At 35.4% G+C, this 21,267-nt stretch overlaps 1 protein-coding gene across 6 annotated transcripts in view; it reads right to left on the bottom strand.

The window, feature by feature from the left end:
* LOC138705231 (tudor domain-containing protein 5-like) overlaps positions 1-20,827 on the bottom strand; it is a 245,950-nt gene extending 225,123 nt beyond the window's left edge. For 3 of the 6 annotated variants that reach the window (XM_069834041.1, XM_069834042.1, XM_069834038.1), the window contains exons 1-2: positions 20,500-20,800; positions 1,463-1,666 (exon numbers count right to left, since the gene is read on the bottom strand). In XM_069834041.1, coding sequence (XP_069690142.1) covers positions 1,463-1,657 — 195 coding nt within the window. In that variant the 5' untranslated portion in view covers positions 1,658-1,666; positions 20,500-20,800. Of the gene's footprint in view, positions 1-1,462; positions 1,667-5,363; positions 5,487-20,499 lie in introns of all 6 variants that reach the window. The other 3 variants (XM_069834039.1, XM_069834040.1, XM_069834043.1) reach the window with 3 other exon arrangements.
* Positions 20,828-21,267: the final 440 nt, after the last annotated feature.

Consider the following 21,267-nt stretch of genomic DNA (forward strand, 5'->3'; position numbering starts at 1 on the left):
CCGTACGCAACCGATGATAACAAATACCCTGCGTACGACTTGCCGGCGCAAAGACACAGTTCAAAAGAGGTTATGGTAGCACACAGACCGTACAGACCGCCATATGTTGCTACGACGTTCAAGTTACACCGTACACGTTCTCAAGTTCAGATTGAAGAACACCTTAAATAATAGGCAACTTCTCTGACATATAAGCTGAAACTCGCTTCAAATCGGTGACCCAACAACAGTGACGTCATGACACACTTTGAAATGAACACCCAGTATATCCAGATCTTATCAAAAGAAAAATGTTCCACAATTCTAAAAAAAATTCTTCGAGTCTGAAACATCATTGTTGCTCCTTACATTCTTGCATTATCAGCATGATTTATTTAACTCTGTAATAAAAGATCTTAAATATGATACTTCAGGAGCAGATGTACTGTGGAAAATAAAAGATCTGATCATGAATACAGATGCCATATCAACTACTGGGTTATTTAGCGTCAGTGAAATTGGTGATAGCGAGATGGTATTTGGCAAGATGAGGCCAAGAACTCACCACAAATTATCTGACATTTGCCTTACGGCTTTGAAAAACCTCGGAAAAAACTCAACTAGATAATCAGTTAAGCAGGAATCGAACCCGCACCTGAGTGCAACTCCAGATCACCAGGCAAACATGCTACTAGTATCTGACCTTGGATCTTGGGGGGTCCAAAGCTGTAGTTAAAATTGGTACTGAAATACAGGACTGCAGAGAAAGAATATTGACCTCTTTCCATCTAGTGGGAAGATGTCTGTTTTTTGATGCAAATCAGTGAAACAGTCAAGTTTTTTTCATCTGTAGAGACATTACTAAAAGTCAGATTTGAAGGATTCTTGCACAAAAGTGTGCAACATATGTTTATCTATGCAGTGCATACTAAATGTCGATTTTGAAAAAAAAAATTGTACTGAACTGAAGACATTTATGGCTATTGACTTAGTGCTGCATCTCACAACTCCACTCAATTCACTTTCGTCAGAGGCCACTACTGTTTCTCGCATATTCAATCTTAGCATAACGGTACTTTATGTTGCAGCGGTGGCACGTTATTTTTAAATAATATTCTTGATTATGATAAACAGAAATATCCATGCGATGATTATGCGGTGGAATTTTAAAAGTCCTGATCAATTTGTATATAAATAAGAGTGCGACCATTATACGATGGCGACGATTACACAATGAAATATGGTATCAACAACATTCATGCTCTATGTGGGACTTAAACCCACAACAATTGTGGCTCTCACAAGCTACACATCTTTATCACTACACAGGCCTGCACCATGACTGGATATAGGCCCACTGTGTGCAGAGCCAACATGCTAATAATTTTAATATATGTAACAGCATGGTTTCATAAAAAACAAAACCCATGCCATATTCAGCAGTAACAATTTTTTAATCATAACATAAGAACTCAAAACTTACGATGACAGTATCAGGTACAGAAAGCAGGAACTGCTGAAAACTGCTGAAACCAAGTTTTCGGTAAGGTACATCCCGACCTTCCAGATTTCTGTAGTCCCTCTGCAGCTGATCTGCTGTCATAGACGTTGGCGAGGATATGAGAATCCCACGCAGAAGTGTTTTCACTTCCTCTCGCTCTGCTGTGAGAGCTGACATGTTTGTGCTCTGTAAAATAAGAATGTTTAAGTACCTAATTAATTATGTTAGAGAAAAGCCTATGTATTACATACCTTAAAAGCAAATGTGTCCCTTCGATTACTAGCAAAAAGAAGGTTACAATCTTGACAGTTTCTGAACTATCATCTAGGCTACACCAGTCTTGACCAATACAGTGCCTGTACTCTCAATAAGCTTTCCTGATCCTCCTGGTTATATATTTTTTATTTTATTGGGTTATTTTATGACGCTGTATCAACATCTAGGTTATTTAGCGTCTGAATGAAATGAAGGTGATAATCCCGATGAAATGAGTCTGGGGTCCAGAAGCGAAAGTTACCCAGCATTTGCTTGTATTGGGTTGAGGGAAAACCCCGGACAAAACCTCAACCAGGTAACTTGCCCCCACCGGGATTCGAACCCGGGCCACCTGGTTTTGTGGCCAGACGCGCTGACCATTACTCCAGAGGTGTGGACTCCTGGTTATATAAGATATTATCTTATACATCCTTCCATACTTCATGTTTGGCTGACCTCATGCGCTTGCTGTTGCTGGTAAATGAACAGCTTCCAGATTTTCTTCTATTTTCTGCCTTGAACTTACGATTGATGAGAGAGTGGACTTCGGGATTCGAAAGTGTTCTGCCACCTGCATTTTTGTCTTCTCTCCACCATCGATCATGTGTAATATTTCCTGCCTCTATTTCGGCAACATGTCACGTAAACGGAAAACAATCGGACATACAAGCAGCGTCAACAGCCCAACATAGACTGCTGCAAGTCTCATGTTAATGTCTGCTCTGCAGCTTCAGCCTCTGTCCCTCTCAGTTTCTTCAGATTAACCAAATGTTCAGTTTAACAGATTTTGGATTAACGAGCATCTACTGTATTTTAACTTATATTTTCTATTCCTGTATGTTACAAAATATTTAATATATTTGCAAAATAGACTTATTCAAATATCAAGCGAATTCTCATCTCTTTGGATAATTCACATTATATCGACAAGCTCAGAACTTTTGTGATATTACCTATAAGACTGCACCTGCCCAATCTTCACGTCTCACGAAGGTTTCTTGCAAAATATCGCCACAGAGCCAGATTTCTGGCTTTTCTCAAAGCTAAAATCTTCCTTGACAGGGAGGAGACTACAAACCATGGACAAGACTAAGAACATGATGACGCAGCTGAAGACAATCCCACAAGATAAAAAATTATGTGCATTTGAGGATGACAATACTAACACAAATTTTGGGGCTATGCAAGAAGAGAGAAAACATTTTCAGACAACTAGAATCTAAACTTAATCAACTAATAATAGGCGTTGGCTCTCCAGTCCAGCACATGTTCTATACAATGCCATAGAAATTGTTAGCTAAGTCTCATTACTGAGGTGCAACTATTTCTCAGTCCTTAAATAATATTATGAATTTGTAAATGTGTCTTATAAAGATCTTACAAAGCTTAGATGGCTTACTTTATTTCCAATCATTGTGATGTATGAATTATTGAGATCTTATTTTCTTCTTTTGATAGATACCCCTCAGTTATAAAATCTCTTGATAGGTGCCCCTCAGTTATAAAATCTTTCTTTAATGATATTGTTGAAAAGTTCTACAATATGTTGCCTTGTGTGGACAGATGAGCCTATTACAGAAGGCTATTATTGTAATATTGATACAAAGGAAATTTCAGTAAATTAAGTAATACTGAACGATAGAGAAAATTACGAGAGGAATGTATTTAATTTTATAAGGCAATTCCTACTAAAAACACTTTTGTCAACGAGATCAAACTTTGTCAGAGATGCATGCACATTGTCTGCAATAGTTCGAGGAGAAAAAAGTTTCACTGAAATTATCAACATCTTCATTCAACCTCGATCAAGTTAGTTCATCTGAGGGAGAGAATTTTGCATTTCATTGTGTGAATGAATAGCCACAAATCAACAGACTATACCAGTGTTCTAATGAAGACCACTAATCTAAAATCATTTTTTTTTACTGATGTTCTATCCGAGGGTGCTGCACAAGACTGGTAATCTGCATGTCAACGACCTTTCTTTATCCATTCTTTTACATAATATCCTGCATCAAAAGCACTAAAAGAGGGTTCCATTTATGAAATAAACATGGTACGATTGAATTGTCGTTTGCATTATGTCATCTGCCCCGAGTCTGGTACTGTGCTCTGTCTAGGTTTATGATGGCAACATGACTGCAATAACTGACAGTAATTTTTTTTTTACGAAAGACCCACTTGAATTTGTAATTAGTAGGGAAAGGGATTTGGAGTATTATAAAGAATGGTGAAACGTAGTATAGATATTCGTAGATCAGTGACTGTCAAGCGAGCTGCGTCACAGAGCATGGACGAGTACAGTCCACTTCATACACACTTACACGCAATGTGCTGTAAACGTATTTCAGAATAAACATATGGAATAGTTTAATGACATATAGTGGCCTACATACATAATCTGCATCTCATTTTGAACTACATGTGTTTTTCTTGCCAACGCACAAGACACCAATAAACAACATTACAAATATACATAATTAAATATCAACCTCTGCATCCTGGCGTGGAAATGTTGATGGTTGATAGACAGTTGTCTTCTGCATGGAACTCGCCTCTGAATATGTGTGTTTTTCTGTCAGGAGCGTGTTAAATTAAATACCCTTATTTACAATATCATGAAATATGACAATATGTATACAACGTACAGTATACTACAGTATTTACAATATATACAATATATTACAATATTTACAACATAGCCTAATACAGTATCATTAAATGTTGAACAAAATGTAGAACCAAACGACATGGCATTTTCAATTAATGCTATGTTTTGGTGATGAAACAATTATTCCTGCTGTGCCTTGTTATAATAAATTGTAAATATCATTTTCAAATTTTCAAAAGACAACTTTGCTCTGTTGCAAGGAAGGAAATTTTTTAACATGGAAACACTCCGCTCTACATCTGAAGAAACAATTGGAGAGTACTTGAAACGAGATACGCCAATTAAATTCACATGTTGAATGACGTCATTGGAATACTACTTTGTTAGTACATCTGAAATCCGACTAAGAATAGTGTACCCATCATTTTTAATCAAAGCTCTGTTCATTTTTTTCACCAACACGTTTTCCTACTTCACCTTCTACTGCACTCAGTTTATTTACAATAGTACTCATAATATTTATTTGCTCAACTAGTTCTACTCCTGACTTTTCTAATTGAATAATGGCACCCGGTAAATATCCAAAATTTGATTTAATATCCATGACTTCTTTCTCGATTGTTCTATCATTTAGCAGTTCCTGGCATATTTGAATCGCAGCGGCATCATCGGGATCGAAAGACTGGACCACTTTCTTTACAGATTGGAGGTGATGTGAGTAATAATTGCAAGCTTCTAACCATGAACTACTCTGAACTGCAAACCTGCACGTTGAGGTTCTTATGCGACAACTGTCCCGTTCACCTGTTGTTGACCTGCAGAGAGCTCCGAGTATGGCATGGAGGGGAGGACTTGGTATAAAGGGTTGTAAACAAATGACTGTGTAGATGCCAATACTAGCTTTTACTGCTCCAAATTCCGTTCCCTAGTAATTAGATATTATAATACGAGGTGCTACCCAAATGTTCTCGAAATTTGTATTCTGCGCGCGAATTTCTGCTCTATAGAAACACCTACTGTTAGATGGAGTTTCCTACATTCTTTTTGAATTAGTGTGCCAAGCAGCTTCTATCAAAGTGGACGCATTTGTTGTTGGCAAGCACTTTTCCATTTGAGTACGTCACTTGAATGCATACACAACTGAAATCAAACAAACAGAAGACAAAATAGTTCATGCAGCTGATATTTGAAGACAATGTTGTGAGAAAACGGAAGAAGATTCCTCAAAATATTTGGAGCCTAAATTTTTAGGAGCAAGTAAAATTGATATCATAAAAGGTACCTGATTATACACAATGGGCCTGTTTCATTAATTTTTCGAATCCAGCAGCTTAAAAACAAATACATGGCACCAGAATGCTTTCTCTGCCTCATCCTAATTATCTCAGGAAACTTTCCCAAACACTAGGTCCTGAAGATTCTTTCAAATCCATGCATAGGCCTATGAAATATTTGTCAGACAAGGTGAAAATGCTCAATGACCACGAAAAAATTGTGAATTTGCTGCTGGATGAAATATATGTAAAACCTACAATTTCCTATAAAGGGAGTAGTAGTCAAGGTTTTTCAGATATACAAGAGCCTACAACGACAGTACAAGCATTTAGCCTATCTATAGCATCCAAGAATAAAGATATTATAGCTCTGTATTCAGTAAACAATTTAACAGCACAACAACTGCATGAGCAGATACTCTCTGTCACTGATGTTTTAACTGAATGTGGATTAACTTTTAAATCAGACAATAACAGAGTTAACAGAAACATGTTTGAGAAATTGTGTGAAGGTTCCTTAAAATATAGTTTTAAAAATCCTAAGAAAGCAGACGAAGATATTTTCATATTATTTGATACAGTTCACTTACTTAAATCTATACGAAATAATTGGTTAAATCAGAAAGATAGCGAGCAAACTTTCCACATTCCATTTCCACCTCAGTTTAGCATCGAGGTTGGATTTACCACCACCGCCACTGCCTCCGCCACCTCATCATGCTCCTACCATGACCACCATTATTACCATTACCCCAGTACCAGCACAATATTTAAAAGCAAGCATTGGAATTTTGAAAAAAAATATATGTCAGTGAGAAAGGAAGTGTTGTAAAACTAACACCTGCCCTTTCAATTAAAGTACTCCAACAGCTCAGCAAAGACGATTTTGATAGAAGAGTAGAATTTTGTGGACAGATGTCTTGAAGATAACCCAAATTTTACTTAAAATACTTGTTTCAGTGCTGAAGCAACTTTTTCTCAAATAGATTTGTCAACAAACACAATTGTAGGTACTGGGACAATGAAAATCCCTATGTGTTTCATGACGATCAAACTCAGTTTCCTCAGAAGATCAATGTGTGGGCTGGAATTTTTGGAGATGACATTGTTGAACCATATTTATTTAAAGAAAATCTAACTGCAGAATTGTATCAGAGTTTATTACAAAATGTAACTGATCCATTTATCACACTATTGCTAGAAAACCAAGTCAATGAAGAAAACATGGTTTCGGACAAACAAAATTTACATTTTCAACAGGACACGCACACGCGCGTGCGCGCACACACACACACACAGAGACAATATGAATGCTGATATCTGCATGTAGGCCTACCATCTGAAGCAGGTTTTTTATATTTATAAGAAATCCACTGCAGAAGGATTTTAAGATGGTTAAATTATAAAATAATTTAGTCTTTTTTTATTTTTCTACAAACTTAGCTTAAAATTTCAAAATTAAAAACTGAGCTATAAAATAAAATATTGAAAGTCACTCACCACAGGGTATCAAATTTTTCTATTGTACTACTGAGCCATTAAACCACCAAACACCACTTCTACTTCATGAAATGTTTTGATTGTTGAGTGTACGGAAAAGACATGCAAGTTTGGCACCCTTCTCTGTGGTACAAGTAATCATTCAATCATGATCACTTGCTCACTAATCGATACTCAACAGTGGCATCATAAGAAAGTAGAAATCCAGATATTCAGTTTGACTAGAAATGGTTGATCTGGTTGGCGAGTTGGTATAGCGCTGGCCTTCCATGCCTAAGGTTGCGGGTTCGATCCCGGGCCAGGTTGATGGCATTTAAGTGTGCTTAAATGCGACAGGCTCATGTCAGTAGATTTACTGGCATATAAAAGAACTCCTGCGGGACAAAATTCCGGCACATCCGGTGACGCTGATATAACCTCTGCAGTTTCTAGCGTCGTTAAATAAAACATAACATTTAACATTTGACTAGAAATGTGTCTATGTGTTTCTGTTGTGTAATCTAAGTAATAAATGATAAATCCAAAGTAATAGGTGTTTTAAGTATGCTGTCTAAATATTTAGAGAAGCGAAATTCTGATAATGATTAAAAAAAAAGTGTTTATTTAAAAAGGTGGAAAGATGTGTACAATTAGCTTGTGCCCAAGCTAACATTGAACCACAAATGGTCAAACAGCAGGAACAAATGCCCCATTGTTTTAGAAATCAGAATTATAACTTTATTCCAATTCAAAACTGGACTGTCAAACTTTTTTTTAATGTTGTAAAAAATTATTTCTCACTGGTAACAGATGATAGATCTTCAGAGAAATATAAGCAATCAAACTGAGGTAAATTTGAAAATATTTTTTATGAAATTCACCATTAAGTTTCAAAAAATATATTTTTTTTTAGTTAGTAGGATATTAATTTTATGAATAAATAACCTTATTTAATTTAACAGAACGATAAATTTAAAATGTCTGAAATGCTGGTTTCCCGAATTTTTCTTAAAAAATCTGGAATTTCACTAATTTTTACAATACCAATCTGACAACCCTACATATTAAACATGTTTCATATTTTAAAAAAATGTTAACAATCATTTTCAACAGTTAAAAGATTAATCAACTCAAAATATTAAATCATAGAAGATGGAAATGGTCCACACCTATGAATTAATGGCTAGCCATCTGGCCGCGAAACCAGGTGGCCCGGGTTCGATTCCCGGTCAGGATAGGTTACCTGGTTGAGGTTTTTTCTGGAGTTTTCTCTCAACCCAATATAAGCAAATGCTGAGTAACTTTCTGTGGTGGACCCCGGACTCATTTCACTGGCATTATCACTTTCATCTCATTCAGACGCTAAATAACCTGAGATGTTGATAAAGTGTCGTAAAATACTGTACTTAAAAAAATATAAAAAAAAAGATGGAAACGTTTCAGTATACAAAATATAATTTCTGAGTATCCAAATAAAAGTGCAGTTGCATCCTTTTGATTACTCACAGGGTATGACTATTTGTCGAAATACTTGAACAAAATTGGAATTTTTTCTTCACCACTTTGTCCACTGTGCAGTCTTCAGAAAGAAATGGATCAGAATCATAATATGTCCAGACCTTTCCTCACTGTGTGTGAGAAATGTAGGACAGCAAGCGAGTTAATGGCTTTATTGCCAAGAACTCAGTATTAGTTAATGACAATCTCGGCAACACATTTTTAAAATGCACTATTTCATGGCACTGTTTAAAACAGTACAAAAAACAGTTCAAAACAAAAAAAAACATATTTCTTTATTTTTTTTAAATAGAACTGTTTTTTTTTCAACCCTGCTGAAAGGAACATAAATAATAATCAGACAGTTCAAATATCTAGATACGAAGTTATATCAAATCTTCATTTAGAAATTCAATGTTGCCTTTCATTCCATCATGATCTTGCCCTGCAGGCTGGACTCCCAAAGCTCTTTGTAGAAATCAATTTGATCCTATTCATGTCCCATGACCTGGAGCAGTTTTTGATGTCTGATATCTTAGGCGAACTTGTTTTGTTTGAAGAGTTGATGGTCCTCAGAAAAAAAAAAAATCTGTTCCTTAGAAGAAATGTATGCTTCAAAATGTTATGTGTAGCTAGTGCTAATAGCAGAGCAGTATGTACTCTTGAATGTACTCTGTTGGATGAAGAGTCTGGAAGTCCCAAAACTTTTGCGTCAGTGATTTTGAAACCTTTATCTTTCTTTAAATGCTTCTCACACCCTCTCTTTCAATCAACAAAATTAATGTCAGCTGTTGTGAACACAGTTCCCACTTTTGAAGGTTCATCATACTGGAATGGACACAGAATAATTCCTGCCTTCTTTTCTTCCTGTCCACTAAACCAAATGTACAGTCGGCAAGCATGTAGGAATGTCCGTGTATGGAGAAGAACCATTAAAACTACAGTTTGGGAGAAATGAATCATCAAGAAAGTGAGCGTGGTGTAGTTCTTATTTTAGTCAACACAAGAATTAGAAAAAATCTAAGTCCGATCACATTGTTCAAATATTTCTCACTTATTACGAGCAGGCCTATATTGTTGAAGACGTGATTCAAATAGAAAGAGCAACCTCTACCGTGCTCCATCTCTAACCATCTGTAGAAGAATACAATATCCTTGTTCAATGATTCTGGTGTATTTATTACTGTGAAAACTTACATATAAAATAATTTAAAAGCAAATAAATAAGCAAGAATAAAACTCATTAAATAAATTCTGAAACAAAAATTGGCGGAATAAACTTTATTATTTCGTTTATGGTAGTTATATCATTAATAACATTGTATTATTACTTACGAATTTGCAGATATTCGTTTTATAGGTAATTTGTCTTTTCAAATACCTGTGACTGAAGAGAAAGCTTATCATAGAAATCAGATTTATTGATTTTTTTTTCCCCCAGATAGTAGGTTTTGGAAATGAAATGTAATGCTAGGTTAAACTTGGTTTTTAGAAATAGAAGGTTTTGGAACAAAAAGTAGATAGCATGATATGGACACAAAATTATACACTCCATACAATTGAGAATAGTAGGTTTTGGAAACAAAATGACTTTCTAGCAGTATTTTTCAAGATGAAAATTGACAAAATTATTAGAAGTGCTGTGAAGGAAATTATGATGCTGCCCGATGATACGCCAAATTCAATGTTATACACAAGTAAAAAAGTCCGAGGTTTGGGAATTCTTTGTGCAGAGTGGGATGCCAGCATTCAACATTACAACATCTGTAATCATCTTCACCGTATTAATGATATGCATCTTAAGTTTGTAAGGAACCTGCACCTTGTACAGCAACTGAGTCTACGTAGACTAAACATCAATAAGTCTTCTATTGCTCCCAACACTAAAGGTCGACAATTGAGGGAGATCTTGCGGAACAGAAGTTTTGAATCATGGTGTAAATTACCTCATAAGGGCAAACGTGTTATCCTGTATTCTGAGTGCCCCAAGACAAATTCCTGGATGTCATCAAAAGCAAATTTATCAATTTCAGAATACATTAATGCAATTAAAATGTCCAGCAATCTATCTGCAGTTAGATCTGTGCCCGGCAGAAGTTTCAACACAACCTGCTGTTGCCATCCCGACTGCAACAAGATGGAAACTCTTGGTCACGTGTTGGGATTCTGTCGAAAAACGGACCTGCTGCACAACAATCGACACCATAAGGCCAGGACCGGTATTGCTGATGTCCTCAAGAGTCGTGGATTGGAAGTATATGAGGAGATCCACTGCGTTTCATCCTTAGATTCGAACAGAAGAGCAGATATTGTAGCCATCCACAGGACTCAATCTAAGGGATTAGTCCTTGATCCTACAATCCGGTTTGAGAGGGATGCCCTGCAGGCACAACACGTTGATGAGGAGAAGAAATCCATCTATGAGTCCTGCATCCCTTATCTAAGTGAGAAATATAACATTCCCACTATAGCGGTTTCAGAATAAGAAGGCATATGGGCTAAGTCAATACAGTGCTCGCTGCTGTATAGCGTTGGCACATGTTACGTGAGACGTGAAAGACAGAGTCAGCAGATACGTGTGACAAGGACGGAAAATATCCGCTAGCGCAGGGAGCATCTTGTCTCCATCATTGTGTCTTATGTTTAAATACTCTTACTAAAGTCATTTTATCCCAATTTTCATTATTTAGTCTCTTTAAAAATCGATAGATTCTGGAATCACTAGCTTGCAGAATAAATCGACAGATATGTAAAAATGTAGTGTACTTTGTTGTCCGTAATAAGAAACAGTGACTTCATTTTAAAAAATTGAAGGTTGTATTGCACTATCTGGCATGTAGATATTCTCGCCTGAAAAATTGTAAGCTAGAAAGTGCATTCAAATGTCCAAACTTGCTTAAGAACAAAGTGAAGATTACACAGAATACTTACTTACTGGCTTTTAATGAACCCATAGGTTCAATGCCGCCCTCACATAAGCCCGCCATTGGTCCCTGTCCTGAGCAAGATTAATCCAGTCTCTACCATCATATCCTACCTCACTCAAATCCATTTTAATATTATCTTCCCATCTACGTCTCGGCCTCCCCAAAGGTCTTTTTCCCTTCGGCCTCCCAACTAACACTCTATATGCATTTCTGGATTTGCCCATACGTACTACATGTCCTGCCCATCTCAAACATCTGGATTTTATGTTCCTTATTATGTCAGGTGAAGTATACAATGCGTGCAACTCTGCGTTGTGTAACTTTCTCCATTCTCCTGTAACTTCATCCCTCTTAGCCCCAAATATTTTCCTAAGAACCTTATTCTCAAACACCCTTAATCTCTGTTCCTCTCTCAAAGAGAGAGTCCAAGTTTCACAACCATACAGAACAACCGGTAATATAACTGTTTTATAAATTCTAACTTTCAGACTTTTTGACAGAAGACTAGATGACAAAAGCTTCTCAACCGAATAATAACAGGCATTTCCCATATTTATTCTGCGTTTAATTTCCTCCCGAGTGTCATTTAGATTTGTTACTGTTGCTCCAAGATATTTGAATTTTTCCACCTCTTCGAAGGATAAATCTCCAATTTTTATAGTTCCATTTCGTACAATATTCCGGTCACGAGACATAATCATATACTTAGTCTTTTCGGGATTTACTTCCAACCCTATCGCTCTACTTGCTTCAACAAGAATTTCCGCGTTTTCCCTAATTGTTTGTGGATTTTCTCCTAACATACACAGAATATATACAGTAAATATATTACTGTTCTTTTCCATTTGTCGTTTTTTATTGTAATCTTGAAATAATTTAACGACAGACGTCTTCATAACAATAGCTTAATATTAATAATATTTCGATCGATAAATAGAAAAAACCAAAACCTAGCACTTATGAAAACTCAGCTGCTGGTCTGATATTAAAAATCAGTTAGCCTTTTCTTATTATTATTTGTGCTATTTTTTTTAATAGTATGACTGTTACAATAGTTCTTGTATAAAATGTTTAATAAATAACCAGATTTACTTTAATGGTCAATATCTCGAAAACAGGTATCTGTCGCTTAGTCTCTTATTGCGTAACTCCGTCCAATTCATTGTTGTGATGTTTTGAACAGACAAAAAGAACATTAACTTCGTGTCACTGCCTCAATGCAATAGTTCGAATTTTGTTACTTTGTTACTATAGTAAAATGACTTTGAAGTTCTTCTATGTCATTAAAATAAAATAAAAATTATAAACTTCAAATTTTGGCCACAAAGAAAGGTAAAAACTATACTATAAAGCTTTCTAATATTTTAGGAGTGTAAAAATTGTATTATTTACACCTCTAAATTTTTGGGGGTAAATCTTACCCTCTCACCACCCCTGTCGTTGTGCCATTGGAAATGTAATTAATTATTGTTTCATCTTAAAAAGTTCCAATGTTCTTAAGGGGGCTTGTTAATACTCTTTCTTATAATTAATAATTGAAAAAGAGAGGAGGGTGTTGATCTTTACAATATCAACCAATTACCTCATACTTTTTGCGATATTTCTTCTTACACTGTGTGTAATATTACGATAAAAAGTATAAATTCTACCATAGCCTACCTTCGCCTGTGAGTGTAGAATTTTCCTTTTGTGTGTAACATACGAAATACTAGATCCACTTGAATCCTTTCAAAAGACATTGCTACTGTATGTAATTATTATTGTTCAATAAAGGCTCTTCAGTATACACAGAAAACAGTCACATCTGAATTTGAAAAGAAATCAAATCTATCACTGTTTACAGCGAGAGACTTCACAGCATACCACCAGTTTAAGCGATAACATGCGAAACAGGGGCCTGTTTCTCAAAAATACTAGTTTAGTAGTTCACCAGTTACTAGTTACCAGAATATATTTCACCAGCTCTAGTAGATACTGTTTCTTAAACTATTTTACCACTCCAGTAACTTGTTACAATTTTTCACTAGTCACATGATCTCTTTCACTAGTCAGCTGATTGAGTTCCTTTGTTTATAGTCATTGGTAGGTATTGTTATTTGAGGTTAGAAGGCTAAGTTGTTTGTGTTTTGGTTCTTACTTCTCTCTTCTCTTGAAATTCCATCAATTGAAAGCAAATTAACTATACTCAATATGATTAATGAATCAAAGGATATATCATCTGGTGCTTTTTCAAGTATAATAACAAAAAATGAAGTAAACGAATGGACAAAAAAATTTGTAATATGTGAGGCTATGGAACTGATACCTCAGAACAAAGATTATGCATACGTTAGGGACACTTACTGGCCCAACATTAAGAAAGCAACTTTGACAAGTACCAGTTCAAGTTCACAGTATCATAATATGAACACATTATGTAGCTAGTGGGTCTACTGACGACATGAATGCCACTTATGACTTGAAAAATTAGCTAATTATTTTTTTTTTATTTTTTTTTTTTCAGTTTTACATTTGATCTATTCATAAATTAGTGTCGTTTTGTATTTAATTTGTAAGCTAAAGTTGACAATGTCGGAAGAACTGGCAGTGGAGGAGGAAAGCCAGCAAAAATTACTGCAGTTGATGAATTGGTATTAGATTATTAGGAAAAAAATTCTGCATGTGTTGCTGGTCTAGGGCAGAAAAACCAGATGGCATTGGAAAATAATCAACATCCCGATTTGTAGAGCAATTTGTATTTGAAGCTTTGCTGATAATGCATGACTTCTTTTGTTTGTCTTGTTATGGCAGGTCCCACTATATTTAACAACTCTCCAAGCTTTTCAGCACTTTATTTAAACCGTTATTATATTTAAACAATGCTCCTGTAAAGGAATAATAATTGTTCCTTCTCGATATAGTTTTAGCTCTTCTCACAACAACTTCTTTACTACTTCAATCGGAATCACTAAACCACATATATTAAAAAATAACTACGATATTTTGTTTTGATTATCTGAGAAAGATTGCCACTGGTAACTAATAACATAGAAATCACCAGTCTTTAGAGTCTTGTAGGAATATTTCTGTTGAATACTAGTATAATCAACTAGATTAGCATTTTGAGAAACAGAATCTCTTAGGAACTGGTGAAATCGACAAATATTACTAGTCTGTGAACTGGTAACTACTACTTCACCCTTGTAGTTTCTAGAAACACAGACTTGTAAAACAAACTATTATTACTACTGTACAGACTAGTGTTACTAGTCCATGAGTTTTGAGAAACAGGCCCCCAGGTGACGTACGAATTCCTTTCCGCTATACTGGAGAATTAGCACGGTCACTTTGAACCGTGCTGTTACGTTTACCACCAAATTTAAGTAAATACACAATGTCACCAACATAAGAACATGACGGTGTGTGGCGTAGTTGGAGGGAGAAATTTTTTCTCTCTCTGTCTACCTCCTTCGTTCTGAACATTATTGAGAGATAGCACCACTGTTAGCGACAATGTGTATTTGCGTAAATATTGCGAGTAAATTATGACGAGTGCCTTAGATGAGAGGCTCGGGACAGAAACAGTTTTGCTGTAGCGCATGCACGGACCTCTCATGCAGTGGGAGCGTGATCCTTACTTGAATTTATTTTTGCATGTACTTGCAGATTAAATGATTGAGATCCCTTCTTGCTCCGGTTACAGGCCTTGCATTTACGAAGGTTATGTTATGTTAGGTTAGCTTAGATTAGCTTAGCTTAGGTTAGGTTAGCTTAGGTTAGGTTAGATTAGCTTTGGTTAGGTTAGATTAGTTTTGGTTAGGTTAGCTTAGCTTTGGTTAGGTTAGGTTAGCTTTGGTTAGGTTAGGTTAGCTTTGGTTAGGTTAGCTTGATTTGATTCGTCCATGTAGTAGTTAAAATTATATAATATGACAGTTTTTGATTCGTAATATTGTTAAAAAATAATAGGCCTATAATGAAAGTGGTGAATAATTTCATGGTCCTTAAATTTTTTTTTCGTAAAAGGCTAGGTATTTTTCCATAGGCCAGAAATAAAACAGCAACGCCGTCATAATTACGTACTTTACGCTTTGGCGAACATTAACCGGAAATTTACTTTCCGTCATTTTAATTGTATTCCGTGAAACACACCTTTTTTCCTGTTAATTTCCTTGTGATAACCTAGTTTATTATCTTATTACATCTTCATTTTCTTTTAATGCATTCAAAAAACTGCCGTTGTACTACATAAAACCTTGAACTTGACTAATGGAGTGAATTATTTAAGAATATAGTCGCGAATTTGACTACCAACATTTCGATTATATTTTGTTTGATACGGCTCGGTACGGCCCAGTGATTAGTGGCCAGCGAGTAGAGTCGACTATCGATATTGGTCTGCCGTGCGTATTATCCAGTTGTTCCCTTTCTTGTACTGCCAGATTTAGATTTTGAAGCTCTATCGAATGATACAGCTTAAAATATAATCCTGGGTATAACTATTGTGCGCGCAAGAAAGAAAGAAATACGCGACAGTTCAGCGAGGCTTCGCGACGATTTAACTGGGCAACACCGCCTCACTAGCATTGGCTAGTGGACATAGACTGGCCTGAACTAGCTCCGCCTTATATGCCTTCTTATTCCGAAAGCGCTCTAGTCAGTGGAGTGTTTCTGATCTTTTGGTTGGTGCACGTGGCACACTTCCTAAATTCACATGTGATATTATTTTAAAAGCAATCGGCCTCCGATTTTTTTAAATTCAAAAAATTTTGTTGAATTTTCTTAAGGATTCAATCCAAATATTACATTACCATTTATATTTTGGCCATTAATGATTCTATTGGATTTGCATTTCTCTGAATTATTTACTAAACAATTCCTGTCTTTCTAAATTATACTGTAGTGCTTTTATTCAGGATCTTTATGGTCACCCTCATTGAGGGCAGATTATTTTCTTTAAATATTTATATGTAGATTATGGCACAACATAACCTCACCAATGTATTCAATACGTGAAAATCTAGAGTTAGTTATACAGTGTAAAATCGAGTATTTTAAAAGATACCAGGTTTTGGAAATAAGCTACTCAAATGAAAATATTTCAATCGTTTTTATGACGGTAAAATACGGCGCAAATGGAAGTTTGGAAAAAATTGGGAGAAACTATAGTGCTCAGGTAGTTTCGTTGATTTAAGAAATGAAAATCGTTGAATTTATAAAGGATTTTTGTGTAGATGGGTCATTCCACGAGATGAGGGACATAAAGACAAAATTTTATATTTAATCGAAGAAACTGTTCTTTTGCATTAAAAAATTCTCCAATTCATTGACTTTATACAGCATGGTATAATTTTAATTTTGGCGGCATAATTTCTTTGTTACCAACCAGCAAAGTCGACATGGCTGCTACAGAGGGATTCTGGTAAGATTACGTCATTTGATTTTAGGACATTGCTATCAGAATATTAAATTCCATGAAGTTAGTGCTATATTATCTTTGAAAGTAATTGTTTCAGTGCCTGTATGTAGTAACAATGAGTGGAAATATAATCTATTAAAGTAGTTATCCACTGTTAAAAGAAATACTTAGGTTATGTAACGTTTGTTACAAAAATATTAATTTTATTTCATAATTAGAAAACTGTTTTTTATTTTAAAATGAAACTTTGTATTATCTTACTTCCTCATGTAAGCTACATAAATACTAGACATTCTGATTTTTAAAATAATAATTTTATATAAATTCTGTGTAACAAACATTACATCAATAGTAACAATCATTACATAACGTTTGTTACACAAAAAATAATAAGATAATCAGATGTAATACATGAAATTATTGATTAATGGCCTATGTTTGGTAAGCTTATATTTAAAATAAGACATGTTTTAGTACGTTTTCATGTTTGATGGGCCATATATGCATTTCAGTATGAAAAAAGCTCCAAAATCTGCTGCTGAGAGAATGCGTGAGTACAGAGCTAGAATGGACACAGAAAAAACTCAAGAGAGACTAGAAAAGTGTCGTAACATTATGAGGAAGCTTAGGAAAAAGCCAAAATCAAAATCGGAAAAATCTACAGAAAGAGAAGCCACTAGGAAGCGAGTACAAGAATATCGTAGAAGACAAAAAGCAAGAGTTTTAAGTTCATGTATTTTGAAAGATGGTTCTTCAGGAAGTCCTCCTTATAAGAGTGCAAATTCTTTTGGAAAGGCTATAAAAAGAGCACAAAGAAACCTTCCAAGGAGCCCTCGAAAACAAACAGCCATAGTAAGAAAGCTTGCCGAATCATTTAATCTATTAGTACAGCAAGCAAAACATTCCACATCTTCTACATTGCCTATTACTGCAGATACTATGCAAATGGTGAAGGATTTTTATGAATGTGATGATGTTTCCCGCCAACTCCCTGGAAAAAAAGATTTTATTATAATACGTGAGGATGGAAAGAAAGAATATATGCAAAAAAGACTACTTGTATATCATTTGTGTGAAGTATACACACTTTTTCAAGAGCAGAATCCAAATGTAAAGATTGGTCTATCAAAATTTTGTGAAATGCGACCGAATCATGTCAGGTTGGTCTCTGATAAGGATCAGATAATGTGCTGCTGCCCTTACTGTGAAAATACGCAGTTAATGATTACAGCAGCGCCCTGGAAAACAAGTGAAAAACCAAAAACCATCCAGGAGCTTCTGAAAGAAACAGTTTGTCAAACTGAAAATAAGAACTGTATGAAAAGAAGTTGCCAAGAATGTGGAGATATTGAATCCACGCTGATTACAAAAATTGATGATGACTGTGATGAGGTTCACACCAAGCAATGGGAAGGTGGACATCTGGTTCAAAAAGATATGTCTATAAATGAATTCTTCACTTATTTCAAGAATCAGCTAACGCAACTATCCAGTCATATATACAATAAAAGAAGACAATGGAAGGAACAGCAGAAACAAAAATCATCACTACAACCAGGACAGCTGATTCTCCTAACAGATTTTGCTGAGAACTATGTAGCAAAATTTCAGAATGAAGTTATGGCAGCACACTGGACACACACATCAGCTGAAACATCAACGACAATCTATACTGCAGTTTGCTATTTCCGAAAATCTTCTACTGATGATGTCACAACAATATGTTTAGCAGTCATTAGTGATACACAGAGTCATGGCACTGCTGAAGTTGCTGCTTTCAATGAAATCCTACTAAACTACCTGTCTACATTAAAGCAGTCTCCTATAACTTCAGTTTATCTGTGGACTGATGGTGCTGCACAACATTTTAAAAACCAGAAGGCAATATTATACTTGTGCACATTATCCAAAATTCTAGGATGTAATGTTGAGTGGAACTATAACGAGTCTTACCATGGTAAGGGCCCACACGATGGTGTTGGAGCTACCCTTAAACGCAGTGTATGGAAGCGAGTTTTACAAGGAAATGCTACCGTGCAAAATGCTGAGCAATTTTATGACATCACAAAATCTAACATTTACAACATACATTGTTTTTATGTCCCTGCTGGTAATATTGACTCAATTGCTGCAAAATATGTAGAAGAATGGAAAAGTGCATTGCCAGTGGTAGGAATCCAACAAGCCCGATGTGTGAAAATTACTGCACCAAACACAGTTGGGCTCTTCTCAAATACTGGAGATGTTGAACCATTTAAGAAACATAAAATAAAAGAAACGCAAGAAGAAACAAGCAGTCCTACAAAATCTACTCATTCCATTGATCATGCCATGAATTCAAAATTTTCAGAACTATCAGTTGGTGATTACGTATTGGTTCATTACCCACAAACTGGACAATATTATGTTGGACATATAATCCTTCTCAATTATGTGAGTAATATGTGTAGTGTACAATTCATGAGAAGAAGAGAAGGAAAGAACACTTACTTTGTGTATCCAACAAATGACGATATAGATGAAATATCCCCAGACCTAGTTTTAAGCACATTGCCTAAACCTAAGGAAGTTAGGGGAAAATTTATTTTCAACACAAATTTTACTGTGCTAGTTGAGTAAGAATGTTATTGTACTCTCAAAAATTACCTTTTTTTAAAATTATCACTAGGATGTTCTTTACAAACTGTTCAATTCTGACTCTGTAACGTTTGTTACACTGTTGTAACGTTTGTTACTCTAAGTTTTTAATTATTTTCAAGTAACATACATCTGTAGAATTAAAAACGTTTATGTCATTTAGTTCTGTAATCTTCCTAGATTCAAGCTGTATTTTTTTTATCTGACATAAAATATTGTAAGAACAGAGAATCACAACAGTCTTTCACAACTTGAGAATCCATGTCCTTTGATGTAACGTTTGTTACATTTTTTCAAACTGTAAACCCAAGAACATGCACCATCACAGTATTATATTTTTGGTACTATATAATCTTCACACTATCCTCTATTACCAGGTATGTTCCAAAGCATTGCTCTTGTCTACAGTTGACTGCAGAAAAATGTCAAATGTTCAAATCCATGTAAGAATGTAACGTTTGTTACAATGGAATGACCCAGATGTTGTTGATCGTATATGCAAGGCATAAAAAAAGACTAAACTAACCAAACCTAACCTGTTGCAAATTCATATACGCAAAATGCAGGCTATAACCGGAGTACGAAGTGAACTACTTCAGCACTAGTTCACCTCAAAAAAATTAGTTAACACAATTTCGACTATAACCTAACATAAACCTATGACAACCTAAACTAACCCTAATTAACCCAAGTAAAACTAGCTAACCGAATCTACTCCGATAGTCACCAAGCATTAAAACATAATCTACCAACCAACATAACATTACGCTTCCGTCCAGAACTACGTAAAACTTTAAAAAATCTAAAACGTGTAAAACTCTACATCTCCCGCAACAGTCTACGCATATAAATGACGGGAATTCGGTATATAGAATAATTACACATGCTCAGGATTTCTAAAGACCATGTATTTTCCAGCAGAGTTAATAAAATTAAAAACTCACCTCAAATAATTACCAATGTCCACAACGCTATTTATTTTCCCTCCGACATTACATGAGAAAATAACTACAGTAGCAGTCGACTGTCATGATGTATTTTTTTCCCCCACGAATTTAAGGTTAGTACTTCCAAAAAAAAAGTCCAGATACAAAAATTGCAAAAAAAGAACAGAAACATGCAAGTAAATAAAATTCCCACAAAATGATACTTTTTCACACGTTTCAAATCACAGCAATATGAGTATAAGTAACAATGCGTCCTAAATGTTGTACTTCCACTTCTTAAGCGCCAATATTTTCTCAAGTCTCGTCTCAGCCAACTAGATGCCTATGTTGCCCGATTCCAGAGACCGTCAAATTCTTGATTGTCTGTATTGATTTCGTTCCACCTCGTAAGAGTGCGTTTTGAAGCACACAGTTTAGGACCATATTATTATTCAAATCTAATCTTTCAGGTAAAGCTTCCTGTAAAGCAGATTTGAATAACTTCAAGGGAAAAATTGTTCCGGGGACGGGTATCGATCCCGGGACCTCTGGTTCAACGTACCAGCGCTCTTCCAACTGAGCCAGCCGGAAATTGAATTCAAATCTGCTTTACAGGAAGCTTTACCTGAAAGATTAGATTTGCATAATATATACGTCACTGTGCTTTACAATTACTACATTATTTTTCTCGAACTAACAATCCTCTTGATATCCATATATCAAATACAATACAAGTGTTATTGTGACGAACAAAGTGACAATAAAATCGGACAGGAATGAAGAAAA

The sequence above is a fragment of the Periplaneta americana genome, chromosome 8 (assembly GCF_040183065.1).
Source record: "Periplaneta americana isolate PAMFEO1 chromosome 8, P.americana_PAMFEO1_priV1, whole genome shotgun sequence".
NCBI classification, from domain to species: domain Eukaryota; kingdom Metazoa; phylum Arthropoda; class Insecta; order Blattodea; family Blattidae; genus Periplaneta; species Periplaneta americana.